The sequence below is a fragment of the Cupressus sempervirens genome, chromosome 7 (assembly GCF_028749045.1).
Source record: "Cupressus sempervirens isolate cs-2001-9-10 chromosome 7, ASM2874904v1, whole genome shotgun sequence".
NCBI classification, from domain to species: Eukaryota; Viridiplantae; Streptophyta; class Pinopsida; order Cupressales; family Cupressaceae; genus Cupressus; species Cupressus sempervirens.
Window position 1 is genome coordinate 606,211,695 of NC_143124.1, and position 20,124 is coordinate 606,231,818.

Genomic DNA, 20,124 nt, shown 5'->3' on the forward strand with positions numbered 1-20,124 from the left:
GAGTCATCCACCAGATATCCAGAAGATACTTGATAGACATGCTAAAGTATTTAGCGATATTCCTCATGGGGTTCCTCCTAACAGAGGGATGGAACATGTTATTGAGCTCGAGGAGGGAGCCAAACCAGTTATGATTACTCCCTATCGTCATCCTAAGAAACACAAGGATGAGATAGAGAAGGCGATTAAGGATTTGTTGGAGATGGGGCATATCAGGCCCAGTAAGAGCCCCTTTGCTTCAGCAGTAGTATTGGTAAAGAAGAAGGATGGGACGATGCGCATGTGCATCGATTATAGGGCATTGAATAAGAAAACAATTAAAAACAGGTATCCCATTCCTAGGATTGATGAGCTGATTGATGAGTTGCATGGGGCATGCTTCTTCACCAAAATTGATTTGCGATCCGGATACCATCAGATCAGGATGAGAGCAAAGGACATTGAGAAAACAGCCTTCCGATGTCACTATGGCCACTTTGAGTTCATGGTTATGCCATTTGGTCTAACCAATGCACCCTCTACATTTCAGAGTTGTATGAACCAGGTATTCAGGAAGCAGCTGAGGAAATTTTTCTTGATCTTCTTTGATGACATCTTGGTCTTCAGTAAGACCTGGGAGGAGCACTTACATCATCTGGAGGAGGTGTTATCTATTCTGGAGAAAGAGTCATTGTATGCCAAGGAATCTAAATGTGAGTTTGGCATGACTGAGCTCCTTTACCTTGGGCATATCATTAGTGCAGATGGCGTTCGGGTTGATCTTGAAAAGATTAGAGCTATTGTAGAGTGGCCTACTCCCACAAACCTTACACAGCTTAAGGGATTCTTTGGTTTATGTGGTTTTTATAGGAGGTTTGTTAAGGGATTCTCACAGATTGCTACACCCTTGATAGATCTTACCAGGAAAGGAGCCTTCGTGTGGACAGGGGCAACACAGAGGTGTTTTGAGCATTTCAAGCAGGTAATGTCTTCATGTCCAGTTCTAGCTCTACCGGATTTCACGAAGCCTTTTGAGCTTCATTGTGATGCATCAGGTGATGGGATTGGAGGAGTATTGATGCAGGAGAAGCATCCCATTGCATTTGAGAGTAGGAAGCTCCGGGGAGTTGAGAAGAGTTATTCTGTCTATGACCGGGAGATGTTGGCCATAATGCATGCATTGGCCAAATTTCGATCATATTTGGTAGGTGGACGTTTTGTGATCAAGACTGATCATAACAGTATTAAATACTTCATGAGCTAGCGTGATCTTAATGACCGGCAACAAAAATGGGTGACTAAATTGCAGGCTTATGACTTTGACATAGAGTTTGTCAAAGGTAAGAAAAATGTGGTGGCTGATGCCTTATTTCGGAGACCTCACTTATGTGCTCTGTCAGAGATTTCAGGAGATTGGAGAGATCGGATTATAGCAGAGTATGTCGGAGATGCTTGGGCTTCTGGATTGATTTCAGGTACCATACAGGATGATCGCTATGAGGTGATAGATGGATTGATCAGAGTTCAGGACAGGGTTTATTTGATTCCGTCATCACATTTGAGAGAGGGGATATTGAAGGCATTTCATGATGCACCCATAGCTGGACATCCGAGGGTCTTCAAGACCTACAGGCAGATCCGAGAGCGGTTTTCATGGAAAGGGCTCAAGGATGATGTTCAGAGGTATGTCAGGGAGTGTGTGGTTTGTCAACAAAATAAGAGAGAGCACACATTTCCTGCAGGTTTATTACAGCCCTTGCCCATTCCTGATAGGAAATGGGAAAGTATTTCGATGGACTTTATCACTGGTTTACCACGAGTGCAGGGAAGGGATTGCGTCTATGTGGTGGTGGACCGCTTGACGAAGTTTGCTCACTTCTTTGCTATTCTGTCCACTTACACAGCAGCACAAGTGGCAGATCTTTTCTTTAGAGAAATATTTAGGTTACATGGGCTGCCCAGATTCATTGTTAGCGATTGGGATAGTAAGTTTATGAGTGTTTTTTGGCAATAGTTGTTTAGGTTGTGTGGTACAGATCTTACACCTAGCACTAGTTATCATCCGCAAACAGATGGACAAATAGAGATTGTGAATAAATGGGTGGAAGGATATTTGAGGAACTATGTAACTGCACAACAAAAGGCTTGGATCAGATGGTTGCATATGGGAGAGTATTATTTTAACACCACTTATCATATGTCCATCAAGATGACTCCCTTCATGGCACTCTATGGTTATGAAGCACCTAGCTTCATGGATTTAGTTTTGGGGGACAGTAGAGTGCCCAAAGCCAAAAACTTATTGCAGGATAGTCAGGACATCCTGAAAGTGCTCAAAGAGAATATACAACAGGCCCAGAATCAACAGAAATTGTATGCTGATCAGCATCGAATAGAGCATAGGTTTGAGGTAGGAGATATGGTTTACTTGAGGCTACAACCATATAGACAGTCATCGCTCAAGAAGAGCGGAGCTGATAAGTTGAAACCTAGATTTTATGGTCCCTACAGGGTGATTCGCAAAGTGGGCAAAGTCGCTTATGAGCTTGAGCTTCCAAAGGGCAACCGAGTGCACAATGTGTTTCATGTGTCTAGGCTTAAGAAAGCCATTGGTCAGAGTGTAGTGCCTTCTGCAAATTCACCCCCTTTGGATGAGGAGGGGAAGCTTGTGTTAGTACCCGAGGCTATTCTGGACACCAGAGAGAGGAAGCTTAGAAACATGATAGTGAAGGAGTATTTGGTTAGATGGAAAGACCTGCCGGAGGAAGATTCTACATGGGAGAGTGAGCAGGTTATTCAGCAGGCTGGATTGAGATTGCTTGAGGACAAGCAATTTCAAGGGGGGCGGACTGTAATGTCCCCATTTTAGCAGTTGACCAAGTGTGTGCGCGTTAGCCTTGTTCTACATGGTCCCGAGGGCTAACGAAGGGTTTAATGGGATCCTGGAGTGTTTTGGCCTAGTCATTTCCAGTTTGGGCCAAAACGAAGTTGAGTTACTCAGTTTCAGGCATAGTTGGAAAACTCGCCAAATGCAAAAACTCGCCAAGCCCCTGAAAAGTTTAATCGGGAAAAACTTGGCGATTTAAAAAAAAAACTCGGGAAAAACTCGGGAACCTAAAAAACCGCTGAAATTTAATTAAAAATACATTTATTTTGCAAAATTTAATGAGAAGATGCATCTAATAAGTTAATTAAAGACAATACAAAAGAAAGAAACAAAGTTTAGATATATATAAATGCATAATGCGTACAAAATTGCATTCTCATGCAGAATGCTCATGGTAGGAAGCAAAATAGTAAATTACTAAATAGTTTCAATCTGTCAAATTAGAAGTAAATACTAAAAGTCTAAATACATCAATACAATGTGACAATGCCAATCACATCTTCCTCTTTCCACTTGCACTAGCAGGAAAGCGAGGGGGTCTAGTCCTAGAAGAAGTGCCCCGCACTGGGATAGGGCGTGAGCTGCGTGACTGTGAACTCTATGGCTGTGCACCCTCGCTCGATGTCCCTACTGACTGGCTCGGCATCCTAGAAGAGGATGCATCTCCACCTAATGGTAATGTCTGATCCTCGCCTGAATCATCATCATCCTCGTCCTCATCCTCAATGTCATCCATAGTGAACTGAAAATCAGTGTCAACCTCCCCCTCCATGGCCTGCCTCTCCAAATCAGCGATCTCATCTGGTGTAAAAAATGGACTTGGCTCCTGTGCTGTCCAATCAGAATAAGGATCTATCTCATCTAGATCAAGCGGACCAGGTAGTTCTAAGAGCTGTGACTTTTTTATGCGCAACTTAAGATTATAGTGCACATAAACAAGGTCATTAAGCCGTTTTTGAGTCATTCTGTTTCTTTTCTTTGTATGGATGGACTCAAATAAGCTCCAATTGCGCTCACAATGGGATGAGCTACAAGGTTGGGATAGGACTCTGAGAGCAAATTTCCTTAAATTGGGGGTATTGCCACCCCAACTTCCCCACCAAGCATCTGCAAAACAAAATTTAAAAAGTTGTAAAGCAATAAAAAACAAAATCAGAAGCACAACTTATCAATTAGCAAAAGTTTTAAAGTTTGACGCTTTACCTGGTGCTTGAGTAGATCTTGCTCTCTTTGCTAGCATAGAAGAGAACAAAGGACCCCTTGATTCCACATAGATTTGTTGTTCGGTCACAATAAGGTCTCTCTCCTCTTCACTTGATATCATTCTCTCAATGCATTTAGAGAGACCTTCCATGACCTCTCCATTAGGATCTGAGTAGGAATCATCAGCCCTAAAACAAATAGAAAATGATATCAAGTCTTACTACACAACCTTAAAAAGTAAAGTAAAATAAAGACTTATTAAAATCCCAACTTCAAGGACAATCAATTATCATAGTACCTGAATTTGGGATTGAGGAAGTAGCCTGCTGCATGAATAGGTTGGTGGAGCATATTGTTCCACCTCCTATCAATTATTTCCCAATTGGGGTCAAATCTGAGACTGTCCCCGTGATAGTAACTTCTAACAGCCTCTTTCGCCCTATCCATGGCCTCATAAAGACCTCCCATTGGGGATTGCTGCCCATCACATGTGCACAAGACTAGAACCAGGGGCATAGACATCTACATTTGAAATTCGAAAAATACAAATTAGTTAATAACATAGTAAGTTATGAATTGAAAATGAAACTTGAATAAACTAAAAATATAATGAAGTTACCTCCACAATCTTCTTAGCCTTTGCAAAAAAGCTATCATCAAAGACTATTCGTGCCACAGCTTCTCCTTCGGGCTTCTTTGAGTAAGGTGAAGCAACCCAATCAGCACACACAAACATTTGCTTCAAAGCCAATATGTGGTCAAGAATACTTTGCAACGTCAAGAAAACCATTGCAAACCTTGTCATAGCAGGTCTCATCAAATCTTTGCCTTTAGTGGCTTTTCTCATCAAACTGAGAACCCATGGGTGATTATAGATATATTTCGTGACTCGCCTAGCATCTTCCACAACTGGACTCACCCAATCAAGTTTTCCTATGTCCTCCAAAAGAAGGTCAAGGACATGTGCTGCACAAGGTGACCAAAAAAGTGTGGGATGCCTCTCTTGGAGGATTCTACCTAAAAGATTAGCAAAAAATCAATAATCAGTAACAAACTTTCCATATTTAGTATTTACAAATTACATCAAATCTAAATTGAATAATACCATAGCATTACATTCATGATTCATATTGATTCAAATATAAAAAATTAAATCTACCTGCTGCCACATATGCTGCTGCATTATCTGTGATTATTTGCACCACATTCTCTATTCCCACCTCCATGACAACATTCTCCAACATTAAAGCCAATGTGGCTGCATTTTTCACTTTGTTGGAGGCATCGACAGATTTCCAAAACACCACATCATCTTTGCAAGCAATCAAAAAGTTAATAATGGTTCTACTTCTTCCATCTGTCCACTCATCAGATAAAATGGTGCAGCCATACTTCTTCCACTCTTTCTTTTGGTCTTCTATCAACAATCTTGCCCTACCAACCGCTTTGTCAAGCAACCTACAAAATTTAAGTGTAATATTAAATAAAGTGTAAGTGTTAGTAAAAAATTAGGAAATAAGTTATAACAATTAAGATTTAAAATATAACAATGAACTAAAGTGAATCTCAATTATTTACAATTACTAAATAGTAAAATACTAACCTTCCACTCATATCCTTGCGATTAGGCGGCTTGTAGCCTTTGCCTGATATTGTCATTGCATTCACCATATTGACCCAATAGGGACTATCAGCGGCATTCATTGAGATATTGTTGAAAAACCAAAAATCAGCTGCTGCAATATCAGTTTGCTCATGCACCTCCTTAAACCATGCAGTGCCCTCTAATGATGGTTGTGCTCCAGGTGTGTTCCTGGGCACAAAATAACCACCTATCCCTGATGGGGATCCGGATGGTGATGATGAAGAAGTAGGAGATGTAGAAGAAGTGGAACTGGTAAAAGATAAATTTTGTTTGCGGATCCGTGGGCCACGAAGAAATCCTGGTATGTTCTCAAGTGCTTCTTCTTCCTCTTGCATATCAAAAGGAGCTCCTTCAGATTCAGCTATGGCTGCCCTCATAGATAATTTTGCCCTCTCCTTATTCAATTTTTTCTCTTCAGCAGCTGCAAGTAGGGCATGGATGAATCTTTTTTCTTCATCAGTTACCTTGAGACAAGGATTTGAGTCATGTTTCTTTATGCCTGCAAGGTGGTATTTGAGGCGGTTTATGCCTCCAGAAATAATTCTCTCACAGGGAATGCATATCACCTTCTCAATATCATTTGGACTTGGAGCTTCATAGGCATACCGCCATGCCTTATCTCTTGCATTTTTAGGCCGAGTGCCTATATATCCAGATGGGCATGGTGTTTGTGGCCACTCTTCTTGCGGGTTTCTCATGTTTTCTTAATGCTTGTCCGCTGCCCTACACATAAATAATTAAATTTATAGAAAAACGAATAAACAAAGTTAGAACTTAGAGTTAAAACTTAGAAGCTAGAAGTTTAGAACAACTAGCCACTAGGGTTTCAACTTTCAAATGATTTCAAATCATTTACAAACAACAACAAAAACAATAAAAGCTTTGCTTAAAACTATAAAAAGTTTTCAAACAATGATAAGATGAACATACTTGGAAAGAAATTTCTCTTTTAAATTCGGTTAGAATCCTCCAAAATCCACTCCAATCTGCCTTTAATCACTTGCAATCAGCTAAAACCTTCTTTGCTCCACACAAATGAAAGAAACAATGCAAAAAACAATGCAAATTTGACCTATTTAGGCGTCTGGCCGCTGGTTCCCTGAACCGCGAGTTTTTTAACATAACTCGCCGAGTTTTTGACTAAAACTCGCCGATTACTCGACGAGTTTTTGGACTCACGCCGAGTTTTTTGGCAGGCGAGTTTTTGGGCGAGTCTTCCATCTATGGTTTCAGGCATACTTACTATTTTTAGTAAGTTGGCAGGACACAGTGCAGGTCAATTTTGGTGATTGGATTTGATAGTCCTCGATGAGAGCTTTCCGATGAGCTATCACTCGCATTATTCGGAGTCCGATTGTTAATACATTTTAATGCCTAAAGTTTTATTAAAGTAACGTCTAATTTAATTGTAAAATATTGAAGTGTTACTTTAATATTTATTTTATGGGGATGTGTACCCAAGGGAGACATAAGGGGTATTTTAATATATGTTTTATATATTACACATCTTTTATCCCACATTGCCCATATGAGTTGAGCGGACCCTTGGAAATAGAATAAAAGGAAGCATTTGTGGCTTCATTAGACAGGTTGAATATGAGAAGAAATTGTTGTGTGAGTTGCAGCTCCGTTCTTGGCATTTGAGGACGTTTATCCTCTCTTGTAACATTCTAGACGTCATTCCCTTGGGGGCCTTTGGAATTCTTTGTTATCGGCTTCATTATCAGGCAGTTTAGTTGCATTTCCGGCTACAAGCAGATTTGGTATTTTGCTCATATCTTCTTCACTACTTGTTCGATGCTTATGCCGCTTTGAGGGAATGATATTACTAAGGTAGTGGACTGATTGAAGGAAAAAGTACTGTAGCAGCAAGTTCGAAAGCATGGGCTGGAGTATTATGTCAATAATGCTGAAGTAATTAGTGAGTTGATAAATCTGCCATGTATTTGGTTTTATGAATTCTGAGAATAACATTTTATTGGCAGCAGTTCATTTCCACTTTGCATATTACAGTAGTTTCTTTCTTGTTTATGTTGTATGATACCAATTCCATGCACAAAACACAACAAACAAATAAACATTTGATTTCTGGAGTTATAAGGGGTTTAAAACATTAAACGGAGAAATAAGAGGTTGAATGCAAACTGTTTGACATAATTCCTTTCAGCGATTTGGTTTAGTTTTTGGAACATTCAGGAGTGCCCATTACATTGAAGAACAAATTTGTTCTTGAAGACTATCAAATGGAGTTATTCAAAAAGATGGAACATCTAAAATGGAAAGACATGACTGTAAAGGACTACACAAAGGAGTTCTACATGTTTGTAGGGAACAGGTAGCTAGGTATGTGAATGCTTACAATTCAATATCCAATACAAAGTGAGTATGTTTCAGATTAATACTAGGCAAGAAGCCTATCAAGATGCATTGAAGGCTGAGGAGAAATTTATGAGAAGACAAATAAACAATTCCTAAAGTTATCGAAGATTTGCAACAAAGAAAGAACAAGGGAGAGAGGAAAGAGGAAAGAAGATTGAAGAAGAATCCAAGCCATAATGGAGGAAAGGATTGTGCAAAAACACAAAAGGAGGGGAGATACTAGCAAGAGGATGTGGTAGTGGTAATAGATGATTCCTTGGTAAATGTTTGCAATGTGAAGAAGCTGGTCATTGTGCCCATGGATGTCCCTAGATACACGAAGGCAGCAAGAAGAGTGAATCAAGAAACCATTTGGCGCAAGAGGATGAGGAGGAGAATGATGCATCCCCAAAAGGTGAAAATCCTGAAGAAGCTGAATCTGTCGTGATGAGGAGAGTGTTGGTGAATCCAAAGGTGGCAGAGGAGGAGCTATCCCAAAGGAGTCACTTTCAGGTTGTATGCATGTGTTGCAAAGTTGTAATATTTAGTGGTAGAATGATTTATCTAGTTTGAGAGGTTATGGTAGAAAAAAGAGTTTTGAAAAGGTCTACTCACCCTAGTCCGTACTATGTTTCTTGTTTGCAAAATGCAAGTGAGTAGTGTTTGATCGATTTTCAGATTGACTCATAAAGATGACATTTTATGTGATGTAATGCCTATAAGTGCTTGCCAGCGTTGTTGGGAAGGCCATGTCATTTTGATAGGATGGCCATTCATTGTGGTTGTAAGAATGTCTACACCATCTAGAAAGATGGTCACAAGTATGTGTTGAATCTTCCAAGGGAGAGGGAGAAGCGAGCAAAAGAATCAAGCTCCTTTGTTTGTTGTAGTGCTGAAAAACAGCGTATAGGAAAAGAGGAAGGGACTAAACATAGTGATCTGGAAACATCCGAAGGGAAGATTTTCGAGAGGATTTGGTAGATTGGATTCAAATTATTTGGAGCAGTGCAATGAAGGAAATTAGAATAGCAGTTAAAGACGCAAAAGAATGCAGTGGTTGAAAATCTGAACCCATGATAGAAAGTTGTTCCGAGTCATGGAACTGCACCAATGGAGGTGGCTTGGACTAAAGAGTGGAAGAGGGAAGATTCCTATGGAGGAGAAAAAGTGGATCAGAAACAAACTTGGAATTACCATCCTGTTTACCAAACAATGTTCCCGAGTTTAACAATTCAAGGACCATTTAACTTACCTAGCGTGTATGATGCATGAGCACTTGGGCGAAGCAACACTCTGCACCACCCAAAATTATTTTTTTCCTTATTTTGTTTAGTTTTGGTTTGTGGCGATTTTATTTTAGCTCTGCTGCTATTCATCTTCTCCATGATTGACTTATTAATCTTGTTGGACAAAGCTCAAAGAGGCACCTATGGCAATCTTATAAATCTTGTCCCATGAATTGTTGTATTAGTAGGATGTATACTAAATTCATATTGACTAATATTTTGGTGTTCACCTTATTTTTGAGTGTAGTTATATACATATTTTTTTTCAATTTTCTTTTAGTTTTAATCCAAATTGGTTTCTGCACATGCAGGTTTGTGATCTTTATTGTGGATGTGGAATAGATACTGAAAAGTGGGCCGAAGCTCAAATTGGGCAATACTTTGGAATTGGTAGGTTTGGCAATGCTCATATAGTTCTAATTAAATCCTTTGTTGTTCTCAAAATTATTTATTTGTGCTGGTTTGAGGTAGTTAAAAGCTTAGTATCAAGAATCCTCCAAACTGAGAACTGCCTACATTATTCATTTTCTATCATATACATTTAATATCTCACCTTATTGAAGATACCAGCTCAACACTAACGAATCTCTCACCAGCATTTTTTTTCCTTTCTATAGTTGAACACGCTTCGTTGATTTATGGAGGGATCCACGAGACCTTTAACTTTGAATAACATTTCTGGGGGTAAAAAAAATCCTTCTAAATCTTTTGGGGGCTCTAACCCAATGGACAAACAGTTTCTCTCAAAGCTCCTTAAACTTCAATTTTTGTTATTTCTAAAATCATGTATATGTGTTGGTTTGAAGTGGTTAAGGGCATTGCATCTAGAAACCTCCAAAAATTTAAAACAACCTACATTTTACTTTTGTAGTACAAATTAACAGTTTACTTTATTGAAAATACGAATATAACAATAACCACTCTCTCACCCATATTTGTTTAATTGAGGGAGCTACAAGACCTTTATTAAATATGAATAACTTTTATAGAGGTCAAATTCCTCCCCTTTTAAAGAATTTGGAGATCTAAGCACCCTTTTTCAATTAGTTGACCCATCCCAATGACAGACAATCTCTCTTTAAGCACACTTAACTTCAACTTTTGTTACTTCTAAAATTATTTGTATGTGTCAATTTGAAGTGATTAGAAAAGCAATATTAATAAATCTCTACTACATCTCTCTTTTCCACCATTTACTTAACAGTTCATTTCATTGGTGATACTAGTTCAACAATAACCACACTCTTATGAACTTTTTTTCCTTGCTATGGATGAGTACTCTTTTTGTTTTATTGAGGTAGCCATGAGACCTTGGTTAACCTTTGAATAACTTTTATACAGGTCATATTCCTCCCCTTAAGCATTTTTGGGCTCTTATGTTCTAGCACCCAATCTCAACTAGTTAACCTTCTTAATTGTATTCTTTTGCTTGCACAATTTTTACATATTTTGAACTATTGTTAAAAATTTCTCTCAAAACTAACAAAAGGATTGAACCTTGGCTATAAATTTCCTTGAAATCATTTCAAATTGGCATTTGTTGAACCTTGATTGTGTCATTATGGGTTGATGCTACTTGAGTCACTATAGGATTCTCACCAAAAGAATTTACATTAAACAGATGGGTGTTGAATTGACACCCAACCATATTATATAGAGACATAACTCTTTCTACGAAGCACAAGCATATATTTATTAAAACCTTTGTTGTGCATACACCTTACAAATATGTTCATATCAAAGTCATTGGAAATGGGTACTTTGTAAAGGAAATTGCCACTTTTAGAATTTCTTTGTTTTGGTTCATCTTGTAAATGTTGGTATGTACGGTTTAAAGGAAAATATGGCATAATATCAATGTTATGTGCATCATCATCATTTGAATAAACAAAAATTAATAGAGGTTTAGAAGTCATTGGCTTATGGGGGGTGGGGATGGATGTGTTAGTTTAGTTAATTTAGATTAAAAAAAAAGTTTTAGCAGAATTCATTTCTTGTTCATGCTAGAATTTACTTGGACTTGCTGGTACTTTTTGAAATTGCCAATTTCTTTTTCGATTTCCTTTTATAAGAATTTGATGAATATCAAGAGTTGATACATTCCAAGGTTATTCCAGACCCATGACTAAAACTGAAATAGAAGTAGTTTGTGTATATCGGGGGAGGAAGTCTTTGAAGGATCTTTGAAGAACCTGGTTACATAGTGAATAGGATAAAAATGAATGGGGAATGATATATGATGTAAGAGGGGGAATATAGGACCTATCCTTAACCCAAATTCCCAAAAGGAAAGATCCAAATTGATTAATAAAAAAGAAGCGATCAATGCACAAATGAATCAAATGATGGAGAATATGAAGAAAGGAGGAAATCCTATAATCTATTATAGAAAGTATGTACTTGAAATCTTGAATGAATAGAAGGAAAATACTAACTTCAAAGTAGGGCAAATCTGGAAAATGCTGATTTCTGATGTTTGTGCACAGTTTTGGGGAATTATGCATCTTGCTCCAAATTGGAAATGCCGAGACAGAGAAAACCCATAAAACTTTTGTGTTTTTGAGGGTAGGTTGACCTTGACCTAGATAGCGGGGCACAATCTTACCCCTTTATTTCTGACCACCTCTTGCATTGCTCCAATGAAAATTCTGTTTGCGAATCTCAGAGGTTCGCTGAAAAGGGTATCCAAATCTGAACTTCAATTCGCTGTCCCGTACATGTACCTACAAGGAAAATGGTTTTTTTGTTTGGATGGGGCATCTGCCTTGGTCAAACCCTAGTTTGGAATCAACTTGAATTGTAATTGAAATTGCAATATGTATAAACAAAGTAAATGAAACTATTCACCTTGCTTATGTTGAAATTCTTGTGGAGGATTCAAATCCTTGAATCCACAAGTATGGATGCTCCAAAATGAATGTAGGATGTCTCAAATCAATGGGATTAGATCTTCAACACCAATCTTGAATGGATCTTAGCATAGCAAGAGGCTTGAATGAAAGTGGATGGAGAAATCTTCAACAAGAGGGCTCCATAGCGATTGAATCCTTCAATGGCTAACAATGAATCTCTTTGATGAATTGGATCTTGAATGTTTAAATGCTTGAATGCTTGATCATGAAGATAATGGATTGTCCGATATCATAATGTGCATTAGAGAAAATGAGAGGAGGCTTTCTTATATAGTGATCTACGCCACAAACTTCTAGAAAGGCTGACATTGGAGAATTAAATCCCAATTAACCTTATCCCTAGAAATGGGCCTAGATTAAATACAATTTAAGAGTTTAACATTTTGAAATCCGAAACAACCGTCCCGAAAGTGGGAAAATGAAACTTTCCGAAGCCCGATATCCCGAAACCTTTGGAACTTGAAATTTGGACCTGGGGTTAGGATCAAGATCGACTTAGGGTCGAGGTTGACTTTGCTCTAGGTTAGAGTCGAGGTCAACCTTGACCCTTAGGTTGTCATTGACCTAGAAAGTCAAAGTCTTTAGTTCCTCAGAGAAAGTTGTCAGAAAGAGGTTGGTAATAGGGGGAGAAAAGCAGAACAGGGGGAAACAGTCAAATCCATGTAAAGACCTATTCAAATTGCTTGAGATGACCCCAGACCACTTACTCGGAGGGCTAAACGTTCTTATTATGGAAGTGCTTCCATTTTAAGACGATACATTAAGCCCCCACTTTAGCAAGAGTATGGACTCGATGCAAACTGTCGGTAAAAGAGATCATAATGAAAAGATAATCTTATTAAAATCAAAGGGACAAAGGGATCCTCAAATCCCTAGAGACTCAAGTCTTTGTCAACTCAAAGATCACAATAAGAGAGACATTTTTAGAAAAAGAGAAAGAAAGAGTGTGATTATCTTGCCCAATGAGAACTTATGTCCCATTGTGAACCACACAAGGAAACAACACAACTGGAAAGATGGAATTGAACCGCCTAGTAAATGTGACTACTCACTAGTCAACCCATCAAGGATTCACCCTCAAGAATATTCTATTAAGAGTAAAACCCCCCAAAAAAGAGATCCAGTCTTAAGGACACCTTCGACCTTAAGGGATCAAAACATTTGAAATTGAAGGGATCAAGAGATCCTAAAAATATAAATCCATGCTTTAAGATTTAATCACTAATCCAAAAAGTGCGTGTGCGCAATAGGTGAGTAGAGCGTATGACCCCACGTTAAAGTCATTGCTAACACTTTAATAGGAGCAATGGCTTTAACGAAAACATAAACAACTCCACTGATTACGTTTCCACTACGATATGCCCCCAGACAAAGACAAATCAAGGGGAATACCACATAAACATGTAGAGAACACAGAAGGGATCCACCTGCCGTGGGGTTAGTATGATCATAAGATTTTATATATATATATATATGATATTATTGCAAATGAATTGACATCATTTCCCAAAGAAATTAGAACTACAATCACAAAGGAGGAAAGATATATATATATATATATATATATATATATATATGATATTATTGCAAATGAATTGACATCATTTCCCAAAGAAATTAGAACTACAATCACAAAGGAGGAAAGATCACATAAGAGATACGAAGAAGTATCTTTTCAGACCATGACCTGAAGACCAAAAAGAATCAACGCTGCCAAGTCGTGGATCCAAGCAGATTACACAAGGAAACAGCTACGAACAATAGCACAGGTACAACATAACATGAAACAACATATGGAAGAATAGAGATACATATAGAGGAATGGTACAATAGGTTTGATTCCTTTATCACCTTGCACCAACAGAGCCACAAGGGTCGTATAAAAGAATCCAACAACATTTACACATCACGGGAGAAGCGCAATACAACAGGCAAACACACAACAAAAGCTACCATAAAAGACAAGCCAATCAAGCGTGCCGCCTACTCTCCCTATCTCATTCTATATCATTTAGGGAAGGTGGGTAACTCACAAGAGGGACTGTATCCAACACAATAGGAATGATAGCCAATTCCAAACAAGGATTCTCTTGAGATTCACAATGTTCGATACTAAGTGTAAGTGTCAATTGTGATGAAAGCATATTACGTAAACCAATATCAATGTCAATAGTCTCATATTTATCATCAACATCATCAGGATCATCAAGAGTATCTTTTTCATCTAGATTAATCAAAATAGGATCTAAGATATGAATGGAATCATTACAATCATGCATCTTAACATCATTATTAGCTACAACTTCTAACAAATCATGCATAGGTTTATCCGAAGAAGGTAAAGATTTTTGAAGAACAAAATTACGAACTTTAGCTTGTGCACGACGCTTCTTATGACGTTAATTAGCAGATTAATTATGTTTTTTCTTGTTTGAAATGTGTTGAGAACTAGGAGGAGCAATTACTAGATCCTTCACAGGTTCTATAGGAGGATTAATAGGATTATCAACAGACAGACAAGCAATAATAGGAGCTTGATTACAGATGTAGAAGTCATAGATAAAGGAGGTATGGAAGGTGTTGGCAAAAGACCATGATTAAGATCTATAGGAGGTAATCTTAACTCGAGAACCTTACGATGCTTATAGGTTTGATATGAACAAAAAAGATTATCAGGTCGAGAAGGACATGAATTAGGTAATTGTTGATGCGAAAGTGTGCACCCTTGCCTAAAGTTTTGACCTAAAGGCAACCTTGTGTAACATGGAAACAATCTCAGAAGTGTGGGACTTTGCAATTAGAGATTGAGTCTTTGGAGAAGGCCGACTTCCTTACTATCAGGGTGCATCTAACTATTTCTTGAGAGGAAAAGGGAGAAGGAGATGCATGAAAATCAAACTACCTATCCTAACCTAGAGGGGGTGATACACCAATTAGTATTTTGATCTACTTTCTGATAATTGCACTAACATCCAATAGACCTCACAAGATATACCACTATCTATATTCCTTCAATCTTATTACCATAGAAAAAGTCATGAAGATAGCGTAACCATACAAGGAACACAAAAGATTCACTTAATAGATAAGTTAACCAAAATGAACATAATCATATGATATTGAAATTGTCAAAATACATTCAGGAAAATGAGGTACAACAAATTACACAAACTTAATTGGTTGAGAATGGATATGACAGCAATGATTTCTATTGAATAAGAGGCAAGAACAATTACAAAGAATATTTGCAGAATACTAGAAAAGAGAGATCTTTGGAACAAGAACAAAACTTGCCTTTATAGGGTGTAGGCATAACCTAGATATAACCTTGAGTTTGAACTCACACAACCATGGGATTGGATTGTAGATGAGCAATAATTGAGAATTAGAGAAAATTTGATCATGAAGTGCAATTGCCCACAATAAATGACAGAAAGAACAAGGAAAAGAGTGTACTCAGCCGCAAGAGCTCAAATCAAAGTAGAATCAATCATGATATACATTTAAGAAGCATGGAGTGTAATGGTGTTGAGGACATCAAAAAATGGTTGTAGACGAACAAATCATTTCTCCTTAATCTTCCCTACTACTGCATGGATTACATACACATTGTGCCAGATCGGCCACATCAACAAGTCAAATGAATTCAACCATTCCATTTGCCACGTGGCCTTATACCCTTGAAACATTTCACCACCTTGCCCAATATTCCAACTATCTCGTTGACCTTGCATCCGCACCTATTCGTGGCTTCGCAACTTATTTTTCCTATTAATTGCTTGGCTTTGCAAAACTGCGACCTTTCTGCTTTATGCCTTACCGTTGCTTCGCAGCTCCTTATCACTTTAATCCTTAACTGTAGCGACCCTGCGATCAATATGAAACCGACCCATTGCACCATCGCCGTGGTCTGGACCTAACCATCCTTAATTGTGTGTCAATGCGAAGTCATTTGTTTTGCCTTTGTTGTGTCTTTGCAACCGCCAAACACAAAACATGTCTTAAACTTGCGATGTTGCGAACACGGTTAGGCTGACCATCATCATAAGTTGGAAGCTTCGTGACTTAAACCCTAATTGCATCTCAGACACTTGCGATGGTGCGAAGATCGCATCCTTGACTGTTTGATGTTCCTCGCAATTTCGCAACCAAATTTTATAACCGTAGACCAAACCCTGCGATGGTGTGCTCAATGGCTTGCGCGGCTTTGCCACTTTAACCCTGGTTTTCTTAGAACCTCCTGTGACATTGCGATCTATGGATTTCGCAACCTCGCCACCTTGACTCTGGTTTAGCCTTGACCGCTTGTTGTCGTCTGTAAAAACTATGTAGCCGACGGACTCATGTTGGTAAAGATTGTGTAGCCGACGGGTTCATGTTGTCGGTAAAGATTTTGTAGCCAATAGATAGATTAGGATTGTTATGTAGTTGACAGACCCCTTCAGGAATGTTTGGCGAGAAGTATTTATACCCCGTCTGGGATCATTGTAATTCATCTTACCTTATCTTATCTTATCTGATCTTAGGCTCTGTATGTAATCTTCTGGCATATGTGAATAAAGGAGTACTGCTGTTGCTGTTTCTTGTTCATTGTCTGTGTGCAGTGATTTAATTATCTATGAGGTAAACATTTGGCGCCGTTGCCCTATGAACTTGGAAGGAGGGAGGAATGAAGCTTAATGCCAAATCAGCTTAACAAAGATCGAAATAAGATAAGGGGAAAAGATGGAATACGTACTGCACAGGAAAATTTAATTTTGGCACAACAAGCCGAACGCAGAAGGAGATTTCAGAAGATTGCTGATGGACATAGAGGTGCGGAAGAATTGTTGAAGACTCGATAGCGGGTGGAGTTGGTGGAAGAAGCAAGGGAGGAGTTTTTGAATTTGTATTCGCCGAGAGAAGAGAGTCTAGACGGAAGAGAATTGACTTGCACGGCTCGAAGTGCTGAGGGAGCAAGAGCGTGGAGTGAACTCTTCGTCCGAGATACACTTTTGGAAGGGACAACTTCAGAAGATCCTTCTTCACCAAAGTTCGTAGCTGTTGAGACCACCGGTGTGGGAGAACAGACTGCTAGTGTGGGAGTGTAGACCGCCAATGTGGGATTGCAGACCGCCGGTGTGGGAGTGCAAACCGTCGGTGTGGGAGTACAGGCCGCCGGTGTGGGAGTGAACAGTGCCAGTGTTGTAGGACCGAACAACGCCCGTGCACAAAATCCAGTAGTGATGGCAGGACCAAAGGAAGGCTGCCAAAGTTTGATGGCGATGGTACAGCCGATCTGATCCGACACTGTAAAACATGCAAAACGATCTGGAGGGCGAATGGCATAATTGATACAAACGAATGGGTTCGGCAGTTTTTGGCAACCCTACGGGGTGTCGCAATTGATTGGTTCGCCGATGCAGATCCCCAAAAATTAACCACTTGGGACAACCTTAAGGAGGAGTTTACTGCCGAATTCCAACTGTTGTGCGATGACAATGAAATCGTCACAGAGATAGACAATACAGAATAGGGGAAGAATGAAACGGTTCGAGTCTATGCCAGGAAGCTGAAGGACTTGATCAATAAAATGGAGAATAAGCCGGTTGATGGGCTACATAAAAGATGGTTCATTGAAGACCTTCACCCTAAGCTGCAAAAGAAGATGAAGATCATGCTGCAATCGTCATACACTGAGGCGTACAATCGGGCAATGAACTTGGAAAGTGAACAGAAGATGAAAAAGAAGAAGAAGAGTAGCTCGTCAGATTCAGATGATGACACATCTTCAGCAGAAGATAGCAGCGACGATGAAAGTAGCAGCAAGAAGGTCTGAGCCCTCCAGAAGGACATGATTCGTATGATGAAAGAATTGAAGAACATGCAGAAAGAAACAAAGCGTAGCGAGCTCTGGTGTACAGAGTGTAAGACATAAGGTCACACCAAAGGGTCTTGTCCAAAGAACCAGTTTTGCAATATTTGTCGGATCATGGGACATTCCACAAAAAAATGTGCCTTCAACATGAAAACCAGAGGACCTCAACAGGTGTTCCTGGCACAGGAGGCTTCCGCGTCTGGAGGGAGCATGAACACAAGCACGAAGGGTGCCATGTCTGGAGGATACAGGAATAATAGACGCGGGTAGAACAACAACAATGCGAACAATAACAATAGCAATAACAATGGTAGCCGGAGTCAAATTCAGTATGATGCGAACGGACGACCGATAGTTCAGTGCCGAGCATGTAATTTGTGGGGCCACTTTGCTAGGGATTGTACAACGGAAAACACACCAAAATTGTTATGCAGATGGTGTGGACCCGACGATCATGAAGATGCCAAGTGCCTGAAGTCTAGAGTAAATTTGATCACCGTCGGGATGGACGAAGAGGTGTTGGCAATCACGCGGAACCAAGCAAAACTATACCCCAGCCCCGCGGAAGAGAAGAAGAGGTTGGAGGAAGTACAGAAGGAAATCAAGAAAGCAACACATGCAAAAACATCTCAGTTGAAGGACATCACGAGCACCTCACCAAGGAACTGTGCCGAGTAGAACATTGTACGACAGATATTGCAAACTGAGGTACCTGTCAAAATCAATGATCTGTTGATTACAATGCCTCAGCTTAGATCGACACTCACAAATATTGCGCCAGCTGCTAAGTTACTAGGAGAACTAGGAAGAGGGAAGGAAATTGTTGCCGGTGGAGAAGACCCAATGTTGCTAGCACTCGCATCTGGACGACATCCGATGGTCATCGAGATGGGGATCCTCGGACATGTTCTCACAGACACAATAGTTGACGGAGGGTCTGACGTAAATGTCTTACCCGAGTACACCTGGAGGAAGCTGGGACAATCGATGTTGTGGCCACCTACATTCCAGTTGTTGACTGCGGACCAACAAGCCATTAAACCTCTCAGTGTTTTGATGGCACAATTGGTGACGTTTGGCACACAGCTGTTCTTGCTTGACTTTGTCGTGATCTCGTTGATGAGAAAAGGATACGACGCCATTTTGGGCTGCGGATGGCTTATTCAAGCTAGGTTAAACATGATTGGAAGAAAAACACTTTATCACTTGAAAACAAAGGGAGGAAATTCGTCATTGATTTGTACACCCAGATGGTGGGGGAAGAAGCTTTGTCCTTAGATTCTGAAGCAGATGATGAAGGGAGGCAGCGTATGGAATCAGATCAGGAGGGAGTCCTGCGGTTGGAAGGAGGATCAACAGACAATGATTTGGATTCTATGAACGGTCTTTACCACTGGCAGATAGAGGACTGCGAACTCTTTCCGAGCTGTAATATGTTAAGGGCGGACAAAGGTGAGAAAGAAGAGGAAAGTGAATGTCCGAGGGAATACAGAGAAGTGGAAGAAGGAAAGGCGGTTACGACTGAAGCTGAAGGGAAGAACATACAGTACGAACCCAGAAAAAGGAAAAATCCCACCATATGACTGCGCAGGAAGAAAAGGTTACAGTGAACCACTGATATATTAGAAGGGTGTCGGCAGTAGGGAAAACACATTGTACGGTCTGCACAGGAGACAAAGAGAACAAGCTCAATAAAAACTTAAGCAATATAGAGTGAAGGTTCTAAAATCAAGAATATAGTTGACGGTGAGGAATGGCAGCCGACGGAACTCATGGTATGTGGCATGGAAAACCTGAGGGAAAGGTTGTATAATCTGAACAAACTTGAGGAGAAGAAATTGCAGGCACAATGGGCTACTGATCAAGATAATGAGGATTGTCCATTGGTTGTGCCGGACTCCATAAAGAGGCATCCAAAGAAGTGGTCGCCCAAGGTTTGACTCCGAGGGAGGGATATGGGGGATTCTTCTAAGGGGGATTCAAAAGGAGCCCTTTTT

The 20,124-nt window shown here is 39.6% G+C and overlaps 2 protein-coding genes across 6 annotated transcripts in view; one reads left to right on the top strand and one right to left on the bottom strand.

Annotated features, from left to right (window-relative positions):
- Positions 1-20,124, top strand: part of LOC149548183 (uncharacterized) — a 317,005-nt gene that overhangs the window by 62,940 nt on the left and 233,941 nt on the right. For all 5 annotated transcript variants that reach the window (XM_089792225.1, XM_089792228.1, XM_089792226.1 and 2 more), the window contains exon 2: positions 9,670-9,748. In XM_089792225.1, coding sequence (XP_089648351.1) covers positions 9,670-9,748 — 79 coding nt within the window. The remainder of the gene's footprint in view (positions 1-9,669; positions 9,749-20,124) is intronic.
- LOC149548184 (uncharacterized) lies at positions 4,035-5,686 on the bottom strand. The gene is made up of 4 exons (XM_089793660.1): positions 5,229-5,686; positions 4,689-5,086; positions 4,368-4,591; positions 4,035-4,257 (listed from the first exon to the last, which is right to left on the bottom strand). The coding sequence occupies exons 1-4, from the start codon at positions 5,311-5,313 to the stop codon at positions 4,035-4,037; spliced, it is 930 nt and encodes a 309-aa protein (XP_089649786.1). The 5' UTR covers positions 5,314-5,686.